Source organism: Cottoperca gobio, chromosome 16, assembly GCF_900634415.1.
Source record: "Cottoperca gobio chromosome 16, fCotGob3.1, whole genome shotgun sequence".
Taxonomy (NCBI): domain Eukaryota; kingdom Metazoa; phylum Chordata; class Actinopteri; order Perciformes; family Bovichtidae; genus Cottoperca; species Cottoperca gobio.
Window position 1 is genome coordinate 8,844,017 of NC_041370.1, and position 23,052 is coordinate 8,867,068.

At 38.8% G+C, this 23,052-nt stretch overlaps 1 protein-coding gene across 1 annotated transcript in view; it reads right to left on the reverse strand.

Annotated features, from left to right (window-relative positions):
• dgkb (diacylglycerol kinase, beta) overlaps nucleotides 1-23,052 on the reverse strand; it is a 62,357-nt gene that overhangs the window by 38,716 nt on the left and 589 nt on the right. The window contains 13 exon segments of the mRNA XM_029451905.1: nucleotides 427-528; nucleotides 1,137-1,235; nucleotides 1,509-1,625; nucleotides 1,942-2,030; nucleotides 2,608-2,725; nucleotides 4,148-4,267; nucleotides 4,611-4,685; nucleotides 5,652-5,701; nucleotides 10,074-10,211; nucleotides 14,137-14,284; nucleotides 14,984-15,004; nucleotides 15,746-15,822; nucleotides 20,860-20,999. Coding sequence (XP_029307765.1) covers nucleotides 427-528; nucleotides 1,137-1,235; nucleotides 1,509-1,625; nucleotides 1,942-2,030; nucleotides 2,608-2,725; nucleotides 4,148-4,267; nucleotides 4,611-4,685; nucleotides 5,652-5,701; nucleotides 10,074-10,211; nucleotides 14,137-14,284; nucleotides 14,984-15,004; nucleotides 15,746-15,822; nucleotides 20,860-20,929 — 1,224 coding nt within the window. The 5' untranslated portion in view covers nucleotides 20,930-20,999.

The window sequence follows — 23,052 nt, forward strand, 5'->3', positions numbered from 1 at the left end:
TCAGTGGCACTTTTAAAAAAGCTTTTAAAACCTGTACCCAGTAGACAGTTTATAACCTTTTTATGAATTTTACTCTTTTTATTTTATTTTTCTATCTCAATCCCTGCTTTTAGTGCACCTGTGAATCAGCTTGCTACTTTAAGTTTATTTACTACTACTACTAGTGAAGTTGTGACTCATTTTACAATTTGTGCTTCCAACATGAGTGAGTAAATAGACAGTCTGGTGAAGATCTGGTGGATTTATGTCCTGGCTGTAAATTGATTTTGGAAAAACGTGTCTACATTTTTTTATCAATACTGGTTCTATAAAATGTAAGTGATCTATGCGTGTACACTGGAGCATTGCATTATGGTACAGCTATATCGTATCAATGCAAATGAAAGCAGAGAATAGTACACAGAGAGGAAGAATAAAAGGACTCACCTGCAGTCCTTGGCCGTCCACTGTGACCGAGTTGGCTCTCTGCATCTTCCCCCGGCTTGACTGGCTGGACCGGGAGTCTTTCCTCAGCGTCGACTGCCTTTCCTGGGGTCAAAGGTCAAACAGCGAGGTTGTTAGAGGATCCAAAAAGATGTGTTCCACTCTTATGATTTATAAGACACATTTAAAGGAAGTTATAGTACTTTAAATAAAGCCATTTCCTGCTTTTACTTCATTTAAATTATTTTGAAAACGCAAATGTGCCTATATGCATCTTAACTGAATATTATTTCATGCTTTTTGTATTGTGTGGCAGTAATATAAGCCTGTTGATTAACCAACAAATTCCATCCAGCAAATTCAATATAAAAACATTTAACTTATTAAAGAAAGAATGTGGCTAATGCCCCGTTTATAACATGCTGCATGTTTGTCTGTTGTAAAGAATAAAATAAAACATTTTCCTGATTTATGATTAGTAATGATTACACAAAGTGGATAATCTATGTTTGATCGATATTTAATGAGAAATGCAGTCATTTTACCTGAAATTGCTTTTTAACATTTTGTAAATAATCTCTTAAAATAGCCATTTCAGAGCTCAGTGGGAGAACACAGGCTGATGATTGCATCCTCAGATAACAACACAGTGTCAAACAAGGTTTGCCTCACTCAGCATCGGGACCGCTGACCAGTGTGGAGTGAAGTCTTACCAGGACGACGGGGCAGATTGAGTTTGGGGGCAGGATGTGATCCTTCAAGGGTCCGCAGTCACACTCAGGTTTCACATGGGAGGCACACTTGTTATGGAGCTAAAGGAGGTGGCAGTCGTTATTAACAACCAGCTTTGTGTCAGTAACGGCACATATTAAAGTGTACATATTCAGATATATGCTCTGGATTTATTTGCATTACACGTGTCATTGCTTCCGTTTTATTTTCTTGCAACAACAAACAAGTATTTCCTGGGTGTAAATTGGTAGGATGACTTATGGTATCTGAGGTGCTAAAACAAAACCCTAAAAAACAAGAAGCAGTGGGAATATAATGAGGAGTTGGCTGCCTCTCCTCAGGTGGCAGCTTACCGTGATTTGACACCACACACAGTGGAGCCCAGTCAGGCCCTGGTAACACTTAACGGTTTTGTGACATTTGTCACACTTGGTGGGGCAGTTCCCTTCCACCCAGAAATGATGCATTACCTGCGGAGAGAGAGAGACAGAAGAAGTGAGAAAAGAAACTACAAGATGTATACAAAGGCACAAGTGACACAACAATTAAAGAAAGCAAGACACAAAGAAAACAAGGGAAAGAGAAAGAAAGCAAAGCAGAGAGTCAGAAAAGCCAAACTAATAATGCTGTCTGTGTCTTTAAACCAGGCTTGTCCTGGTCATTAGCAATGCTTAGTATGATTGAGTTGTTTTAATTCCATTAGAATAAGAGAATCCCTCATCCTAAGCCCCATGAAGCATCGCTGAGCCAAGCGTGCAGAGTGGTAAACACTCCAATTGGACGCACCTCTGTGTTTTTCTTGGACTTGACATAGGTTTTGATACAAGACGGCGGAGCGCGAGCCACGCAGCGCTCGTGGACTGTGTACTTGCAGACTGGGGAAGAAGGAGAAAAAAAATGCAATTCAAGACTTTCATTTAGAAAAGACGGAGGGAAAAAAGCCTCTTCATACAGCTATAAGTGAGATACACTAGGGTTTGAGTAACGTGTTTGTGAAAGCTGTGCTGTCGCTTGTTGCCAATATTTTGTGGGAAACAGCTTCTGTGAAGGGTGTAGAGTTGGAACACTATAGAAAAAAAGATTATGGTTGAAACACAAGCAAGTTTTATTCAGACTGGAGTGCCTCAGTTGTTTTTTTCACATTTGATATTTCGAAGTGATGTGTTTTTCTTTTCTTCTCATTTTCAACATATAGTTTTGAAAAGGCCCCTGAAGCAGCTTTTAAACCACCATGTGTCACTCAAACTCTTGGCTAAATCTCAGGCTAATTACATCTTTTTCTAAAGTGAAAAATAAGGTTGCGATTTCTTTTTTACGTAAATTTGATCACAGAGTAACATCTCTATTATCGTCACTGCGACACACAAACAGACAAAACCAGCCCGGGGTAATGTAACTGTCCGTGCAAATCAATGCATCTGTCGAACTCTTAATGGTAAGTGAATTACTCACATGAGCAGCAGAGTCCCTGCTTCCCCAGTCCAATTAGCATGTTGAGACACAGGTTACAGTAAGCCGGCTTGTTGAAGTGCTTCAGTCTCCACACGTGTTGCCCGTCATCTTTAACATTCTGCAGCGACAGAAACACATCAAATGATTGATTTATTGAATTATTTACTAATTCATTACATCATTTTTATTCTGGTGGGAAAATCATCGGCTAATCATTTCACCGATACATTCGTCATTTAGCTCGTCGGTTGTCTCACTAGTTTTATTGTTGTTTATATTTTGCTTTTGTTCTTCCAGTAAAGACTGAGGACAAGTTTCTCTGACTTCCCTTTGCTGTATTATTCATTCATAAAAAAAAATGACACTTGGTAGAGTTTGCAGGTCAAATGGTTCCATCTAGTGGAAGAATTATGATCTGAAGGCAGAGCTGATGGCGCAGCAGTGGGAACACACATGTGTGAGGATGTTCTCAGGAAACCGCTGGGGAGCGTGTGACCTGTTGATAGATCATTTATGAATTGCAGAAAATGGATTATTGATGATGAGGAATGTATTTTGTTTGTTGTTTTCAGATTTTAACATACAGTAGCATGGCCCAGATGGAATTCTAGTAATTTAGCTGACGTTATGAACCGCAGTAATTTACATTGAGCCATCAAAGAATAGATGTAAAAGTAACCTAAGACAGGTTAGCATAACCATCTTTGCAGAAAACAAATTGAAGTAAAGTAACACGAGCTGATAAAGTCACTTTTAGGATGCGAAAGAAGAAGCAGCTTCATTTTTCGGAGGGGGGCCTGAAGAACCAACAACCCTTAAATATCAGCTCTAAAATAAAACGTGCGTCTGGTCGTTTTTAGTTGTTTTATGTACAGAAAAGAATCCAACATTAACCAGATCAGGTGTGTGAAGCGTTTCGACTTAAAATGTCTTGACATCTATTGGTTTGATTGCCATGAAATGTGGTTCACACACACACACACACTCATGTCCCGCCCGTGACTTGTAATGCATTTGATGAATCTCTAACTTTTCTTCACTGCCACCATGAGGTCAACATTTTTGATTTGTCCAATACTTTGGTTTATAACCAAATACCTGCAGAAGTAATGACATTTTCCATCAGCCTTTGCTGGTGAACATTAAGCTGATATGGTGAACACGGTCAACATTATAACTGCTATGCACCAACATGTTAGCATTGTCATTGTAAGCATCTTCGCCTGCTGATGTTAGCACTTAGCTTAAATCACAGCCGTATCTTAGTCTTATTAATGGATCTTTTGTTAAGTTATAGTAAACTGGCTACAATGTAAGCTGTAATGTTCTCATGTTGAGACCTGTGCATCTAATAACACATGTGGAGTATGTACTCCTGTTCCAGGTTCAATACATGTATGAGATGTTGTCAAAACTGGAAGCAAATCAATCGAGGTGCTCCAGTTTTTCTCTGAAATGTCCTTTCTAAAACTTTCTTTCTTGAAGAAATACAAGTGACGGGCTTCTGCAGTAAATGGGAGTAGTCTCTCTGTGGACTCACCGTCTCCAGGCCCAGCAGCACCAGCAGTGGGATGGTGGTCATGCCTCCCTGGATCCACTCCTCCAGTGACACTGTGCCATCGTGGTCGTAGTCGATCTCCCGCATCATATCCTGGAGGATCTACAGTAAAAGCAGAGACAGAAGTCAAAATAGAAGTGAAGAAGATGCAACGTTTTAGTAGTTTGGTGTCCCCGTAGGGTTGAGAGAAACTGTGGAACCGGAAAAATATATTTGATGAGTGTATAAATAATATGTATACTCTTTTAGTTGTAATATTGGATTCTAGGCCCATCTTCAAATTTCTTTCAGGGTCGTCATTTAGTTTGCGTCAAAACTGTCATTGTTGCTCTCAGATAGCTGAAGAGGTGTCTGGTAACAAGTCCAGAGGTTTGCTTTACAGGAGATTTACTTAAAACTCACATCATTACTGATTCCTGTTAACTGGGTGAAATGTCTCTCTTACTGGTTTCAGCTCAGTCACGTCCCATTCCAGGTACTCAGCTACGTGCATCATCTGGGAGATAATGTGCTCCAGCTCCTGCGGTGAGACCACAGACAGTCAATTACAGGCACAAAAATACTGTATTTACCTTTCTGTATATTGCAGCCTTACAAGTTGATGTCGCTAAATGTCTTTGGCGTGAATAGACTGATACACAGCGTGTAATAGCAGGTTGAGAATGTCATTGTTCGGCACAGAAGAGTTGAACAGAGAAAAACAAAAGGCAGCGTGGGAAGAGCTCCGAGGCTGACGGTTTAATTACAATGGTTGCTTTTTATGGGGGACAGAGGGGGGTGATATTGGGACACTGAATCACCCTGATGCACTTTAGACTTCTTTAAAAAGGTGTTGAAAACAAATAAGTTCACACTTATTTTTTTATATATTTGTTTTATTTTCTCTAAAGTCTGCGTGACACAAAATGAATATATTTTCTTTTCCGAGGGCTCTCTGTCCTCTTTTCATTACTCTCCCTATCCCAGCCAATAATGGGATACTCATAATAGGATGCATTACAAAACCCCGAACACACTCCACCCTTGACCCCTCCTTCTTAACTAAGCACTCCCTCCTACGCACTTTCCTAAGTACACAGAAGCACTGGTGCACTTTCATTCATTACTATAACAACACCTCATTGTAATCTTTGATTCTTGTTTTCTCATCCATCCATTCATATGCTTGTAACATGTGTTGAGTTATTCCATGTACTTACACACAGTACATAGAGTTAGATGTACCAAAAGCATATAATAAACAAGTGTGTGCTATATGTATAATACTGTATGTTCTTTTTTAATATTGTCATGGTTGAACTGTATTTGTTGAGTAAAAATCTGGTAAAAAAATAGCTGTGATATAAATGCAATGAAGTTAAAAGTAGAATAATTTTTCTCAGGTAAGTATCTCAAACATATTTGGGGTGCTATTAGGTTAAATTGTGCCCTTTTGAAAAATGAATTTCAAGCAAAAAGGTTGTTTTTAAAGAAGGGAAATATTTACCGAGCTGTCCAAAGACCCATTTCCATCAGTGTCATAGAGGCGAAACATAACTGTGGAGACAAAAAAACAAAATGTCAAGCTCCAGCATAAACACCCTCCACCCTTCCCTTTGAAGTGCGCATTAAAAGCAGTTATTGGCCTGGGAGGCTTCACAACCCACTGCTCCATAAAGATGTTTTTATTTCCTCTGTGTACTGTACTTCACTGCTTGCAAACACAAAGCATCTTTTTGCTGCAACTTTAAGAATCCCCCAATTACCACTCAAACGTGTCACCATGGAAACAGACAGCTCCCACATCTCAGCTGTGATTGGCTCTTCCTCTTACATCACGGTGATGCGTAAACACCCTCCAGGTCTTAACGTAGCAGAATCGTGACAATAACAACAACAACAACATGATCTGGCTGCAGATCATTTCCATACTAATGTCTACACTTAGAGGTGCCCCACCCACCTCTGCCCCCACCCGTCATGTGTGAGCGTGGTCGAGGTGCAGCAAAGGGTGGGTGCTTACATCACAAGGAGTTGACGTCAGATGGCGGTTCGTCAGGCCACTAACGAGGAGCTAAGTGCCAGTTTCCTAAGTGGGTGCGATGCCAGTGAGTGGTGTGTGGAGTTGGGTGGAGGGTGATGGTGTCACGAGGAGGTGATTGTGGTGACCCAAACAGACCATTACCCCAAAGAGGTAATAAATTGTGAAAGATGATGAGAGTTGTTGTTAACGTGCGTTAACCTCTGTGGCTGACATCATGAAGAAGAAGAAACTCTGAATCACTTCAATCTCTATAAAAATGAGTGTATGAAGAAACATAACATTGTCTCTACAGGGATAAATAAACTTGTATTGAATCAAATTATGTTTAGTTTTTTATATGAATGAAAAAATATGTAATAATAATACGTAATATATATCTATATTTACTCACTTGATAGTTAAATGTGAAAAATCTAAATGTATTTTGGTACATTGAACTACTGATTTTGACATTTCCTTTTTTAAGGTGTTTTGGAAACTTTTATAAACTTTATCAACACGTATTTATGAGCTAGACAAGACAGATTTGTTGAAACTAGGTATGACTGCTTAACACCGACATATCATCCTCACTAAATGTGTTAAAGCAATTTTCTAGTGAGATTTATCTTCCTCTGTGACACCTTGTGTTTCTTGGCAAAAAAAAGAAAAGAAAAAACTAAATCAAATAATTTTAACAGGGTATTAAAGACTTAAGAGTTTGTGTCACAAAACACGACGAGTTGATAATTGTCTTGAATCTAAGGCTTCATTCGGCCTCCATTGTTTCAATGTACTGTCACTCTTTTTTTTGTTTTATACCTGAAACAAGTGAAACTGCACTGAAGCAAGATAAACTACAGTATTTCACCTGCAGCTTTTTCTCTTTTTAAGTTAATAACAAATGTTTTTTTGTGCAATGCAGACATCTTTGCTGGATTGCTAGAATTCGCTTGTTTTAGATGTATCCTGATAAAGAGAAAAACATCAGCACAGAGGAAACCAAAGCAGTTTCCTAAACTAACCAGCAGAGGGACCCGTCCACCTGAGAAATAACAAGAGTGTGGCTCACAGAGTTGGAGAGACTCAATAAGACATCATCCATAGTTAAACGCATGATGTGCTCACACACAGGCAGCGTCAGTTGAATTATTTAGTCGTCCTTGTGCTTAATGAGTGCTACTCTACTCAATAATTCAGCAGATGGATGAGAATTACAGCATGCCAGAGAAAAAAGTCTGATGTCCAATTAAGCAATGTGCATAGATGTGATAAATGCAATTTAGAAATGTGGGAAGACGTGTCAAAAAACTGCGACCATGACGCATCAAACATCGCTTTGGAGAAGCTTTATAGGAGCTGCAATGATCGTCTCTAAAGGAGTGAGATAAAGAAGATGATCGATTAAAAATATGAGCTCCCCCTTTGAATTCAGAAAAGACTGAAAACTTGAAGGATACTAACTTAGGTTGTAAGCTGAAAGAGCTCATTTCAGTTATTATATTCACCAGGAGAAGAAAGGTGCAGTTTTCAAGAGACTGCAACTCTGACGGATTCTGAGAGACGGATACAAAAAGACAGAACAGAAAGAAGATACCTGGCAAATATTTAGATGCCAAATGAAAATCAATACAACGTTGCATTGCTTATAGAAAATCCAATATCTATCTATTATAACGACTCTGTATTACCAGGGCTCTGTGCTTGTTCAGGCTTACGTTCTAATGTCATGTTAACATCGCAGAGCATTTCTCATGGGTTGAGTTAAGCCTTTAGCGGAGAACTAAGGTCAATGTGATGAATATGAATGATGTATTGAGTTTTGATTCAATTATGTCCTGTCACTCTTTAGTACCTGAGCAAATGTGAGCTCCAAACGTGTGATAAAGAAGTGTTGCGAATCCTTTGGGAGATATAATTCACAGTTTTTGTTGGACTCAACACCTGGACAAAATAGTTGTTTGTGTGATTTCATACTGGTAGTTTCATTAGTGTGTGACCAAAGATTCAAAAGCTTTGGAAGCAAAGAGGGGAGCGAGGAAACACTGATGCAGGCTAAAGGGCGGTGGTTATTTCCAATGGTGGAATAAAACTAAGTCTTAAAGGTCTTTTACTTTGAGTAACTTGAGTCTTTTCTTTTTATGATTGAAGAGGGAAATATTGAACTTTATACTACACTTTATTTATTTGACAGTTTAAGTTACTAGTTTCTTTACAAATTAAGATTGTATGCATATAAAATGGATGAAAAGCTTATAAAATAGGATGTTTTGTTATCAAAGTACAGCTGAAACGATCATTTTACTAATTGATTGACAGAAAAATATTATTATTATTTATACTTTACTATACTGGCAGGTGTTACAATGGTCGAACAAAGATGCAGTTGAACAGATGTTTTCATTGTGAAAGTTATATCATACTGCAGGTAACCATAGCAACAGTAGTTCTGCTCGATGCTGCGTTACCAGATCACACAGACCCGACCACGGGTTAAAATAACCACAAAGAAACTTTGAACAAGGAACAAAGCCTAACTTACTCTCCTTTGATTAGTGGCCATGGCATACACACACTAACACTCGGAGGTTTCCTGAAATAGAAAACAGCCTCCACCTCAATTATTGGCTGCAACTAACATGTACTTTCATTTTTGATTAATCAGCCGAATGTTTTCTCATTTCAATAATTAATTGTTTTGTCCATAAAATGTGAAAAAAGTGTGATAAATGTCTATCACACTTTTTCATCTTCCAGTTGCTTGTTTTATCCAACCAACGGTCTAAAACCCAAACATATGTTGTTCACTATCATATACAAAAGAGAAACTGGAAATACCAAACGGTTATTCAATTATCAATACAGTTGCAGATACATTTAGTTAATCGACTCAGTTGTAATTTGTGACTCTTCATCATGTGTTATCGCTCACATTATATTACTATTACAGATGAGATGAGGAATTAAATATTCACTGTGCTCCTCAGTAATTAAACATGTGTGCTCTCTAAAATACATAATTATTCTGCAGAACCAGCCAAATGACAATACAAGCACCAAACTGTAGCTGACATTACAGAAACCCATTGAGGAGCTGTTGCTCTCCTCATGGCTTTAATCTTTTTAACTTACCATAATATTTCCTAAATAACCCCAATACATATATTGGCAAAAACATTTCGGACATCTTCCAATTTCAACAGTAAACTTTTACACTGAGCAGATTAAAAGAAAAAGAAGTTGAAGGAAAAACAACTCTTCTGCAGAGATCCGCATCCGGACTCCTACCCCTAACCCTTTTTGAGTGGCCTGCTGCAGCAGTTATTACTGGAGTGGGTGTAAAACATGATCCACATTGGCGCTCTGAGCAGGATTCAAATCCCTAACTAGCACAGGTAATGCTCAAATCCTCCCACCTCCCTTGGAGAAATAAATCTAGTCCAAACTGGGTTTAAATCTGCATATTTGGCTTTTTCTTAAAACAAAAAAAGGAGGGTAAGAAGCAGCTACTAGATTAGATTACCTCAACAGCTAAAGGCTTGCGCGGTTATTTAAAACTTGAAAGATACGTTTCTTAGTGTGTCGTGATGTTGCATTTTTCCACAAAGCAGCACAGCAAAGATTCATGGTTAGTCCTCTCTTGTCCTTTGTCTTTTTTACTGGGCTTCAATATAAGCTTACTGTTCGCCCACTGAGCTTTGACTAAACCAGTGACATTACTTCTGCTGGTGGCTCAGTTGTCTGGTTGGGTTTTTTTTATTATCGGTTTATTCGGTTCAAAGTGTTTCTTGTATTTAAGCAATTCATAAATCCAGCATCCCAGGTCTACTTCCAACACTGGATTCTAGATGTTTGTTGTATATGGGTAGAGGAGCCCAACACCATGTAATCTGAGATGACACTCACACTCAAGCTTGTCCTCGGGACGCCCGCCCTCCAGTAACGAGAGGTAACACACGATGTCCTTCAGCTGCACCGTATCCAGAGGTTGGGGCAGTGCGGTCGTCTTCAGAGGGGTCGAGTTGCCTTTGATCAGCTTCAGCCCTGTAGGGAGATGGAGATGAAAGGTCAAAACATCCTCCACAATGCCTCTAATATTAGCCCAACAACCCACTGGCCTGACATTAGTCATACAGTCAGATTGATCGATGGTGGGTGGTGTCCAGTACATCAAAAGGTGAACAAACAAATAGTCCAGTTTTAGCCTTATTTTGTGTTTTCAGGGCAGGGCTGCATTCTTACAAGTGACTTTAATGGATTAAAACATCTATACTCTACTACAATGTTTCAACCTTATGTCATTGTGTTTAAATGGTACAGCACAGTAAAGATAAATACATGATGTAAAGTCCTTAACACTGCTGCCCCCATTGATTCCCCACTCTGGTTAACCGATATAACCTGCAAATGTACACCAGATTCAAATCAAGTATATGGATACAGCGTTTTCAGTGGCACGGTAGTAAACTAGTCTTTCTTTGCGGTATACGTAATACTATGTTGTCACATTTGTAAGACACACAAGAACACAAGATAGCAATAAGTGTTTGTGGTATAAAGATTGCACACTCAACTATTCCCATAAGGATGTTTTATTAACGGGCCAAAGGTTTAAATATGTAAACACAATTAGTAGGCTATAGTAATTAGCAATGGCATACAGGTGTGGAAAATAGCAACACACACTGAAAAACTAAATGTTTTGGATTATATGTTCATTTTGCAGTTTCCAGCACCTTGAGTCCAGTGGTATATGCTGCACGCAGGTCTTTCTTGTATTTCTCATGAAAAAGGTAGCAGTGTAAACATTAGCGCACATTAGCATGCTAAAATATTAACCTAGCAGACCTAACCGGATGTGGGATTTATGGTCATTTAATACATTTTCTAATATAATAGCGTTCGCGTTTGTTGTTGTAATTCCGATTAGGAAACTAGGATCTTCTGAAAACTCAGATATATCTGACTTGACAATACAGAAGTGTTTGAAAACCAACAAACATGGATGCTACAAATCAGCCAAAGTTTGTAATTTAAGGTAATTAAACATTTCATGGAGATGTGCTTCGTCACGGCCGTCAGCATCTGTATGAGATGCATCAGGCCTTCAAGTTACTCCAATGTAAACTATACGTGTGAATATTAGACGCTCAGAGCGAGAGAGGAAGGATTGGATGGATGGGTCAAGCAAACACAGGACTTTGACGCAGGAGCCCTCTGTTCGAGTCCTGTGTGAAACCAAAAGTTGACTTATTTACATTGACTACTTAATTTACATAGGTAACTGAACTTACGTTAAGGCCCTGTCACACATACCCGTATGATAGAAACGTATGCCGGCGCATACAAAATATCGGCAATAGGTTGATATAAATGAAGGGTAAGTTGTGATCGTTTGAAGGACGCAGACGTACGGAACACGGCAGACATACGGGCCTGTCACACAGTTCCGTATGGCAGAAACATGCTGGTGTATATGAAAATTTGCTCAAAAGTCCAAATACGTCCAACTTTTCCACAACGGTGTTGTAGCTGACGCATACATAACGAATACAAAAATAATTATTATATGTATGTCAAACATTGATATTGTATCACTTACTTATTTAAAACGTATCAGAGCGTCTGGCCAACAGAGCTGGAAAAGTGCCATCTGGTTCACGTCATGCTGATGCTGGAGAACGGCTAACATGCTGAACGCTAGCTGTACTGTAGAAACACGTTTAATAAGTTACTCCGTCGTCAGGCATCATCTTAACATCGGGTAGGAATAGGTTATCCACTCGTTATCAATACATTGGCTGTAGGATTCACCGTCAGCCGACGTAGCCGATATCTAACGTACCTCTAACGTAGTCACGTAGGTATTCACGTACTATATTTACGCAAGTAGGTATTTACGTACTATATTTACGTAGGTAAGTATTCAACTACGTATTCCGTATTCACGTATATCTAACGTAACGTAGCTTATGTGTAATGTCTGCATATCTTATGAAGCACACGTCGGGTACGTCCGGTAATTTTGAACATGCTCAAAACATCAGCGTTCAACAACGCACCCCAGCGTAACACAGCGAGCTCTTAACGAATACTAGTTGTACCTTATATCTACGTAAACCAGCGTGTTGCCGATATTTTGTATACGCCATATGTTTGTATACGTTATGCATTCGTTGGGCATTCGTCCGTCTGATACATTTTGTATTAGTAAGTGATGCTCTATCAATAGGTTAGACATGCGTATCTGTATGTTCACTTTTCCAATCCGATCCGGTGAAAAGTTGGACGTATTTGGACTCTGCATACGTTTCTGTCATACGGATATGTGTGACAGGGCCTTTAGGTAGTTATTTTAACCCAAACCAGGATGTTTTGCTAAACCTACCTGAGTAGTTTTGTTCACAATTCACAACATTAACCACATGTTTAAAACTGTGACAGGAGTAGAGCATCATAGTTTGATGAGTAGCGCTACCCAGTGCGTTAAAAAGTGACACCAAGTGGTCATTGCCGAGCGTTCGTGTGCGGCAAGTTGGGAATGAGAACGTGTTGGTGTTCCAGCCCATAACACCCAGTGAATTGCAGAGAATAGTGTGTATTGTCGGAATGGTTGACAAGACCATGACCTTAAGAAGGAAAGTGTTATTTTGTTATTTGGCTGCATTTGAAAGACTTTTGCTTTTTTAAACTAAGGTAAATATTAAGATTACAGCAGACAGTATGAAGCTGTGGATTATCTGCTCCATCTATTTTCCAATCCTCACTATGGTCATGAGCTTTGGGTAATGACTGAAAGAAGGACATTGTGGATACAAGCAGCTATGGTGAGGTAATTTATTCATTAACCCTTTAAGCCAGTGTATACATCCAGCTACTGCAGCCATAAACTCTAATATTAAACAAGTAATTAGGCTGTTTGCTTGTAAAATTCATTTTATGGGGAAATAAACCCTTTAACAATGTTAAAGGAGGCTCCTGTGTGCAGACGGCAGCAGTTTATTATAGACGGGACATGTTAGTTCTCCTATCTGCACTCAGATGAGGTTCTGGGGTGCTTGGTGGGAGGACTTACTGTTAAAACTGGATCAATGAGGTCTAATCAACACATTCACAGCAGGCTGCACTGATTCAGTTCCTCACATGCTCTGTGTGGTAACTGGGGCAAACAATGTGCATTAAATATTGAATGCACAATGAGTGAATACAAATCATGCGATGTGATGTCCTGAGTTTACCCACGTTTTCGTTTACTCATTAGACTTTAAAGCTTTTCTCTTGATAATACATTTTGGGAAATGTACATCGAATGTACAGAATAGTTTACCCTTTATAAAGATATGCACCTTTATTGTATTAAATATATTTTTCACCAATAGGAAAATATAAAAAATAGAAGGCGACAAGCAGGTTTGAGAGAAAAAAAGCGAATATTTAAAAACTTTACATCACCGGTCAAATCAGGTCAGAATTTATTATTCACCTGAGATATTAGGCGATCAAGTATGTTCCAAGTGTCAGTGCAGGGGAATGTTGGCTTTATTATCAGTAACACATTATCACACCAGAATGAAAAATGAGTGTAAATGCTGTAAACAAAAAACAAAAACAAAGCCAAGACAATTGGCAGCCGCTACACTACAATTTACATTGTGTGCCACCGGGCTGAACTTGGCAGGAAATATGTTATTATCCGATGGCACAAAAACAGAAATGGTGCTGCTTTCACACAGCAAAGAAATTAAGGTAAAGTAAGGCATCTTAAAAAATGATCAAGAACAATTCTCAGAGGGAATGCTGTGAGGGCTGTGAGGGCATGGAGCAAGTGACAAATTGGCTGCACTTTAGCAACAAAAGCTGCAATGATTTCTTCTTGCTATATATATATATATGTAACTACAAAACACCAACACTCTGTGTTTACAACTTGCGGGTTTGTTATGGTAAAGGACTTCCTTTCTACACTTACCAGAGACTCTGGGTTTGTCAGAAGATGACGGACTGGGTTTGGGTCCTTTGTTGCTGAACGTCATGAAGAGGTGTTGACAGAACTCTTCGGGGAGTTCGCTCTCCAAGAACGTCTGCATGAACACCTTGAAGCCCTCAAAGTCAATCTCCTAAAAAAAAACCATGACAGAAATAGAGCATGTTGTTTGTCATGGTGAGCTGCAGACGTCGTCTTAAAAGGTTTCAATGAAACACAGATGATTTACAATATGAAGAGAGTATGTTGGTGCGTTTCACTTTTTGGATGGAAAATCTGATGGTTTGCTAAAATGTTGCAGAATTCTGGTTACAGATTTCTGCACTTAAAAAGATGCCTCCAGTGTTGTTTGGGCTGTGGGCGGTGAAGTTAGAGTGCTTTTAATGTTTTTGCAGTCTCTGCTGTGGTCTTTTCTACTATCCATTTAGGCTTACAGCTTCGTCCATCCTTACAATTATTTGGTTGGCTGGTGGTTTAAATCTGTGAGTTGTTAATGTTGTTTGACATTTCGCTTATAAACACACTTATTACCAGTTCAAGAAACATATCTTAGAAGTCTGGTCCCATAAAAATGATGTTCCCATCCCAACAAAACTGCATTGTCAATTACATTTTGAGGGAAACCCCAGAAGTCCACCATAGGACTTTCACCCAGGAGACTGATGTTTGTGTTGTAGTCAATATTATCTTATTTGAATTCACATCCATAACTTAAATAACGCAACAAACCCTGTTTGTGTTTCGTTTAGTCAGTGACTATATCTAAATATATGAGCACTCAGCAAAACATACAGACAATAAATTAGAGTGAGAGGAGAGAGATAGCCGTTACCTGGCTGAAGATGTCCTGCTTCTAAACCGGCAGCATTGCAAAAAGAAAGAAACCCAACATATTCACAGATGCATCATGCAGTTATCACATTCAAAATGTGCCAAATGTCCACAGATTTTTACCTGTGCAAGTAAAAATCCAAAAGACATGATGTCTAGCGCGCTGATTAACTGCCACTACATTAAGGATATTATAACTGTCATGCAACAGTTATTAAGCAACGCATAGCTGATCAAAAAATAGAGTATTAATTATTGTGCATTGAGATCCTGGTACTTATGTACTCCCTTTTCCCAAAAAACAAAGGGGGAACCTGTTTTTTTGAGTATGTGTGTTTGTGTGTCTATGTGAAGACAATGAATACTACCAGGCAACTTTCAAAGCTAAATTCAAAATTCCAACCTTGAAGTATTATTATAAGGGATATGCATTTACTTTTCATGCTTACACTTCAGCTGTGTGTCAGAATATTCTTTGAGAAAGGTGTGAACAAAGCAGAATGCAGAATCTGCAAAAAGTATGCTGAGGAATTGAAAACCATATACACGTTATATGTAAAACAATTATAAAATAATGAACCGTTTTATGTTTAATTGTCTGCAGGTACGTGTTTAAAATCAGACATCTTCAGATCAGAAACAAACTAACAAATAGCCATTGTTCCATTTTTGGGAAAATCCAGATAGGCGTGCTGTAAGGGGGCTGTTAGCACTGTTGGATTAAATAGATTAAAAAAACATCTGTTATATAAACTGTACATACCTCCTCTGGATTGTATTTAACCAACACACCATCTCCATGGAACTCCTGCAGAACATCCTTCAGCTTCTTGGTTGAGTCTGAGGGGGAAAAACGAGGACTGATTTGTGTGTTGTGATCATTTTATGTTTAGAAAGGTTGGCTTCTTCTCGCATCGAGTATATATTTGATACTGAACATTAATTTATAGTACAAGTTTGATTTATGCTTGCATTCAGTCTGCACCAAGTGGTCGGTTATATTTATGGATATGAATTCTCTGGACTTTGTCAGCATGTCGAGGAGCTGAAGAAGCTGTATGCACCCCGATAGGATCATATATTTGGTGTGGATGCAGCACCGTAATGTGTGAAGGGAGATGCACCACCATTCGTGAGTAAGAGATGTAAAAAAAGTAGCCTATGCTACCGACTACCATGTCACCTCATGTTAGTAAATGAAGTAAACATCACTTCAGATCCACTGTATTGTCCATAATGGACTATTTGTTTGTTTGTTTTGTGATATTGAGTGTTTTCGGAAGCTTAGAAAATAAATAATTTGACTTCAATAAGTGCAGCTACAAACAGCTGTTAGCAGCGCAGCTTAGCAAACAACAAACAAATCATAATAAAAGGTTATTGATAGGTTATCAATAGTTCAATATTTGGGGGAAATATGCTTATTCCTATTCTTTCCAAGAGTGAGATGAGAAGATCGGCATCAATCTCGATGCATTAAATAAGCTTTTCTTTGCAAAAGATATTTGATATTTGTCATAGCACAGGTGTTATTGATAACATGTCATTACTTACACCTGTGCTTTTCCTACTGTGAGAACAAAATGGCTTGGAAGCCATACAGACCCGGAGATGAAATGTGGTTTATGCTAGCCTACACCCTTTCACCAAGTTTCATGAAAATCAGACCAGTAGGTATTTCTGTAATCCTGCTGATAAAAAACAACAACTATCAAACCGAAAACATAACTCCCATTGTGGAATCAATAATATGACTGACCACCGATTTATTTCCCATGTTTTAAGTTTTAGGTTTTAGCTCTCAGTTAGAGAGTAATATAATTTGATGAGAGATTTGCTGTGATACTTACTGCATGCTGCAGAGCGTTTATGAGCCCTCCTGCTAAATCAATTTGCTGCACCACAGATACCAGGTTCTAAATGTTACCAAGTGAATTAAAAGTACCATTTTCACATGCAGTGGAGGGCTTAGTCCATCCTTCACAAAGCTGCTTGTTTAAGTAAGTAGTTATTCATATTAGCTACCTTGCCTCTTACCTCTTCACAGGCTTAATCAACAGAAAGAAATGTGGATCTTTGGCTCCCATTGATGAAAATAATGATGTCTGCCTCTCGAGAAGTTCGGCAGCAGAGAAACTCCAAAACGTCATTATGTAACACGCACGTATCTGTTCCTATTGGTCCATTAGTTACTAGACAGTTGTTAATCATAGTGTTAATAATGGCTGATATTCTGCATCCATTTAGATGTGTGTTGTTTGTAACATTGTGTCGCCTCCTGCACTAATGGCTTTGGACCTTTGATTTTCTCAGGATGCATTTAACCAACAGTGAGTAGAAATAATTGCTTCACATTTGACTGTGTGTGTCATCATTACTTTATTGACCACCTTTATTAGCACACTGCCTACACAAAACCATTATGAAGCAGAGTGATTATGTATCCACTGATTGCCTGTCACATTTAAAAGGCACAGCTGAATTACAATGTATTTTCTCAATCAGGCTAATGATTAAACCATCAGTGGACTCTTTTCATGTTTCTTTAGGTTCATAAACACATCGAAGATCTTCTCTACCTTTAAAAGTAAAAATAATGTTCCCTCTGTAAAGCAGCACTCTGCAGCACAATACGCACATTAGCAATAATATCATATTAAGAGAAACTAACTGTTGTGAGACAGATCTTATGCGCCTGACTCGGCGCACAGCTATTAAAATGTTATGAAAGTGTGCACGGCTTACTTTAATGAGAATGAAGGGAGACATACAGTAGGAGGCGAGATGAAGGTGCATAGTGAAGGTTCGGCAATGTGATGCCCATTGTTGCTGCTCAGAGAATGGGATATTTTATAACCTGTAGCTCCACAGCGCACAAAGAGTTGCCCGGAGCTCATTGAAACATGATTATCCAAATCTGTCTAGCGTGCACATACGCCTGCACGCAGACGTGCACCCGCACCAAGACTCTTAAGTTCTCTCTTGCCTATTATTCCCACACAACTTCAAGGTACATTGTTAAGCTTCAGATCTATGAAACGTTTTCTCCTTTAATTCAACAAACTCCTTAGCCACCCACAAAGCAAACATTTGCAAAAACACTGAAGCAAAAATCAAAACCTGTTTGGCTCTCAGAGAGAGCAGGGGAGCTCCTCGGAGCAAGGAACAATGTTGTCACCAGGCATAGAGCAATTAAAGGGAGAAATGTCATTACCAAGGAAAACAGTGGAACAAGAGATCCTAGGTGGAAAGCATTAATTATTAAGATTCATACCCTACTTGGTGTAGTAGTTGAAATGCCCCGAGGATGTCGTGTTTGACACTGAAAATAGCTCTGAAATATATTACATCCTCTGTGTCTATACTCCCCGATACAAAAAGCACTTAGGATCTAAAAAAAAAGTCGAACACCTTACGACTCCATTTCTTGTCCACAGTAAGTTCCATTGTTTTTCCTCCTACAAACGATTTACTGTGACTTGTACTTTAAAAGTCTGTCCAAAACTATGTGTGGGTGGTGCACAACATCCCGCGGTTAGCCTGCCAGGTATCGTCATATTTTCCATCCCTGGTACCATTTCAAATGATAAAATGTGTCAACATCTTGGAGCGTAACATAAACTCCAGGCATCCAGAGCACAGTCTGGTGAGCATGGGAGCCATTTGTTGGGTTGCATATGAATCATTCAGAGCTAAAGCGGCACCACATAGATTAAATGCTTGAGCAGCTTGAGCTTCCTACATCAGTAAGACGAACATGCAGTCTGCAATTACGTAAAAATGTATCATTAGAAGAAGAAAAAGGGATGTTTGGGATTAATCACAGTGAATGTAATCATACTGCAGTTTACAGCAGACAGAGGAACACTCTTGTTTGTGTTACCTCGGTGGATTGATGCTATCAAAGAGAATGTATGTCTTCTTCTGTTAACGTGTCTCCATGCGAGGTGAGGATTACCGAAGATATGAAAGCAGAAATCAGAATCATGCCAACTTTCCAAAAACCCAAATTGATGAAGGGAAAATTTGCCTCAAGGCAAAACAAACAAAACAAGTGCAGTTCACAAAATGCTATTTGTTGTGACAAAGTTGTGTGGGTTAGAATAGCTTGTATAGTAGCAACACACCTTTGCAAATGGTACAAGGACAACCTCACATTAAAAGAGATACTCGTCTAAGTCTGAATATCTTTATTATGCTACAAAAATATTTGTGCAGATGGTAAGTCAATTACAATGTAATCTCTTTCACAATGATGGTTAAAAAGGTAGCAAGCAGCAATGAAACCAGTAGCAAATTGTCTGATAATAATAATAACATTATACCCAACAATGCAATAGTCTCAAATACAAAACATTTTTGTGATCTTATCCTAAACCTCTTACTTTTTAACGGTCTTAAATTGCTTGTTTCAACTTGATGACTGTCACCTGTTCATGAGCAGGAGCGTGTTCGTAGGATTGGATCATTCACATAATCAACACCCCAAATTACGGCTACCTCACTCCAAGTTTCATTCACTGTAATGTCCCTCCAGAGCAAATAAGAGAATAAGAAATGAGAAAATATCGCATACAAGACAGGAATAAGTAAAAGTAAAGAATTGTTTGACATGAACTTGGATGGCAAAAAAAAATGTCTTGCCAAAACAAAGTGGACTGTGAGGAAAGGTGGTCAAGTAGTTTCAGTATCAGGTGCTATAATGGAGGACTCGACAGCAACAGTGCCACATATGAATGTATCAATTACAGTATAAGGTGTTGCATTGAGAGGCACAGACTGGTGTACTTGTGGGCAACCATTGACATACAGTAAAGTATATCACCTTGTAAAATTTGCTGGGTTTTTGGTCTTCGCTGTAAGGGAAATATTTGTCTAACTGTTAAATGCTCCTCTGTGTCGTCAACTTTGTCTGTCTGCTGTTTGTTGCAGCATACAGTGGATTTATCAGTGCTTTTTTGTAATAAAAAAAAAGCTTCCTAGAAACAGGGCTGATCAGTAAAAATAAAAAACTGTTAAGGTGCCGTAAAATCAAAACAATGCACTGAAAGAACCTAAAACACTACGTGTGTAAAGCTGAGGGGAACTGCAGGTGTGATAGTTCTCTGTAGAGTTCAACGCTGCAAGCAACCCCTTTCACATTACACTTTGATCCATTGTTAATATAACAAAGTTGATTGGTGCAGCTTTAAGAATGTAGCTATCCACTATAGCAAAGATGTATAAAAATATCTAAATACAAAAGCCGTCACATTTTATCAGAGGCGAAGGGATGTATTCAATCAGCCACCGATCGTTATCGGCCGGTATTTGTTGTAAAAGGTTTGATCTGAGGTCTCAATAAAGATCAGGTGATGCAAAATACGTGAGACAATTTATAGTGCCGGCGTGTTACACGTCACGCCGGCATGCTAACTTAAATCACTACTGGGGCAGTAGGTTATGCTGGCTTTGTGCGGTTCAGTGTAAAAAAGCAAAGGCGGTGTATTAAGGGGTTTTTACAGCAGCTTATCATCTCTTACTTTTAATAGGCTACTTAATATCCAATGTTGTTAACAATAGTAAAATAAATAATGCTGCACGATAATAGAAGGCTTCAAATAGACTCTGTGATCGGTATAGGTTATTTGTGTTCATAAACATCCCTAAAATGAACAAATTCTACTCTGTTCTGTTCAGATGCATGTTTGATATTAAAAAAAACTAAATAAAAGCGATACAATGTTAGTTGCAACTGTTGCCTGTAATGAGAACATTCAATGGCTTCCTGAGAGTGTCATGTTCATTAAGAATAGGATGACACACATACAGAGAGACACCTAGAAACATACAGACTCTCACAGTCAGACACAAACAGAAAGTCCCTCTCTTACTCACACTGAGTGTATTCTTGTAGCAGGGCGAATTCAGATGGGGTCAGGGTGACCCATTTGTCCTGGCTGCTCATTGTGTTCACACCTCGTCTATCCGTCTGCAGACCATTCCCCGGGAAACAACACACAGCGGGGCGTCACACACTGAAAAACAACAGCAGACATCAGATCACCTGCCCCATGAAGAGCCGCAGACATCGCTTTTTGCTTAATGGCTGTGAAAATGACAAAGCAGGTTAAATGCACTATATCTGTGGATGAATTGTTTGCAGTAAGAGGCATGTTTCTGCATTGCAAAAGGTCAGATATACGTAGTGTAGATACATCAATACATACAGATATTGTATATCAAAATGTCAATTTTTGCCTCAATTCTCATAACACCGATATGTGTCTGTATCTGTTCCTCTTTCTGCAGCTGTCATCTCAACGCTATGCTAAATGAAAGCCAAAATGTCCCTCGATCGCCATGTTTTCAGAGTTGTTGCAAGGATTTGACATTTATGGCATTGACATTCATGTGAAGCCAGACAACAGAATCCACCATAATTAGAAACTGATGGGAGACCTTTTTATAAATAGAAACAAATGTTAACAAAAAAGTTCATATCACATTATAGGTATTGTAAAATGTAACTATTAGGGAAATGACAATGGACTACATACTGTATATTTGTATATAATGCATTTATTGACTTTTCATTATTGTGTGTCTAAATTTTATATCCAGATATCAACATTTCATTTAAAATGGATTTGTATAATTAAAAGAAAAGTCACAGATTGCCCCGATGAGAATTAAACCCTCAACCCAGGAAGTGCAGTATTAGTGCTACACACATAATGTCACATTAGAAATGTCAAGGCAACATCTGCAAAAATGGAAATATTACCCTCACTTTTGATTTTTCGATGTGAGGTTATTGTTCTACTATAACACTTGGAGTATTCATTCGTATTTTATTGATAAGAAATTAAAAGATTATGGGAGTGAAGTCTGAAAATGCACACAATGGTGCTGCTTTTTATATGATCTTGCATCAGCCTGACTGGTTGCTATGATGGCAACACCATCGACGATCGAGGCTGGTACTTATATTTTTGAATCCAATGTCATTTCATTTAACTCATCATGGAGAAACAAAATACGTTCGGGTTCGATGCACCCGTTTAAAACAGGACCATGCACAATACAAGAGCGTAAACAAAAAGGAAAAAATAATTTCATGATTTACAGGTTTGTGTTATGAAGCTGTAGCGCAGGAGGAACCTCTATCATATCAAAAATATGTCTCTGTATAGATTAGTGCAACATCACACCTATTTAGATTTGTATAACCTTGATTTCTCTCTTGGGCAGATTTAGTGTGCACATAATTGAATGTTTGCGTAGCTGTCACTCGGGCATCTGTGTGTGCCAGTGAAAAATGTGTTTCGATTACTGAAACCGTGGATCAACAAGTGGACATGTTCATTCATGTGGAGGATGGATGTGTGTGTGTAAATAATATATATTGATGAGGTATACATGTGTCTAATTTAGCTTGGACTCAAGTGTCTACATATGTCTGTGTTAATGCAAGTGTGTATGTGTATTCATGTGTGAACACATTTGCAGAAACTTCCCTTGTGAAACCACATGTTACCTTGAAGAACCTCTGCATGAAAGGGCAATTGCATGAACAAATCCTATACAAATGAAGGGAGAATCCTTAATATTATAAATACTACATGAAAAAGAGGGAAAGCAACAGTCAACGAAATGTGCAGCCACCGTTGATTCTGTGTGAACACGCTAAGTGCGTGGGAATCAGCCTCCCTCGCATAAACTTTGATCTGCCGCTGGAGCTGAAACTACAAAAACGCCCTGCATGGTCTTATTTAATGTTTCGCACAGACAGCAAGAAAAGGAGCTGATAGAGAATCTTGTACTTCATCTTAAATCTCCAATGAGTCTAATCCCAACAGTGACACACTCTATAATATAGTACTGATGTGTGCAGTATATTCCTGCTGTGTACTGCACTGTAATCTCTCTCTCTCTCTTTCCGGTGTTGCCTAACTGCAGTGCATCCTCAAAACACTTGGCTGGCGACCTTTCAACAATCAAAATCCATTTCCACAAATGTCATCAGATCAGCGTCATGGTCCTCCAGTGATGCAGTGAGGGTGTTCAGCGTGGATCCATGGTCCATAC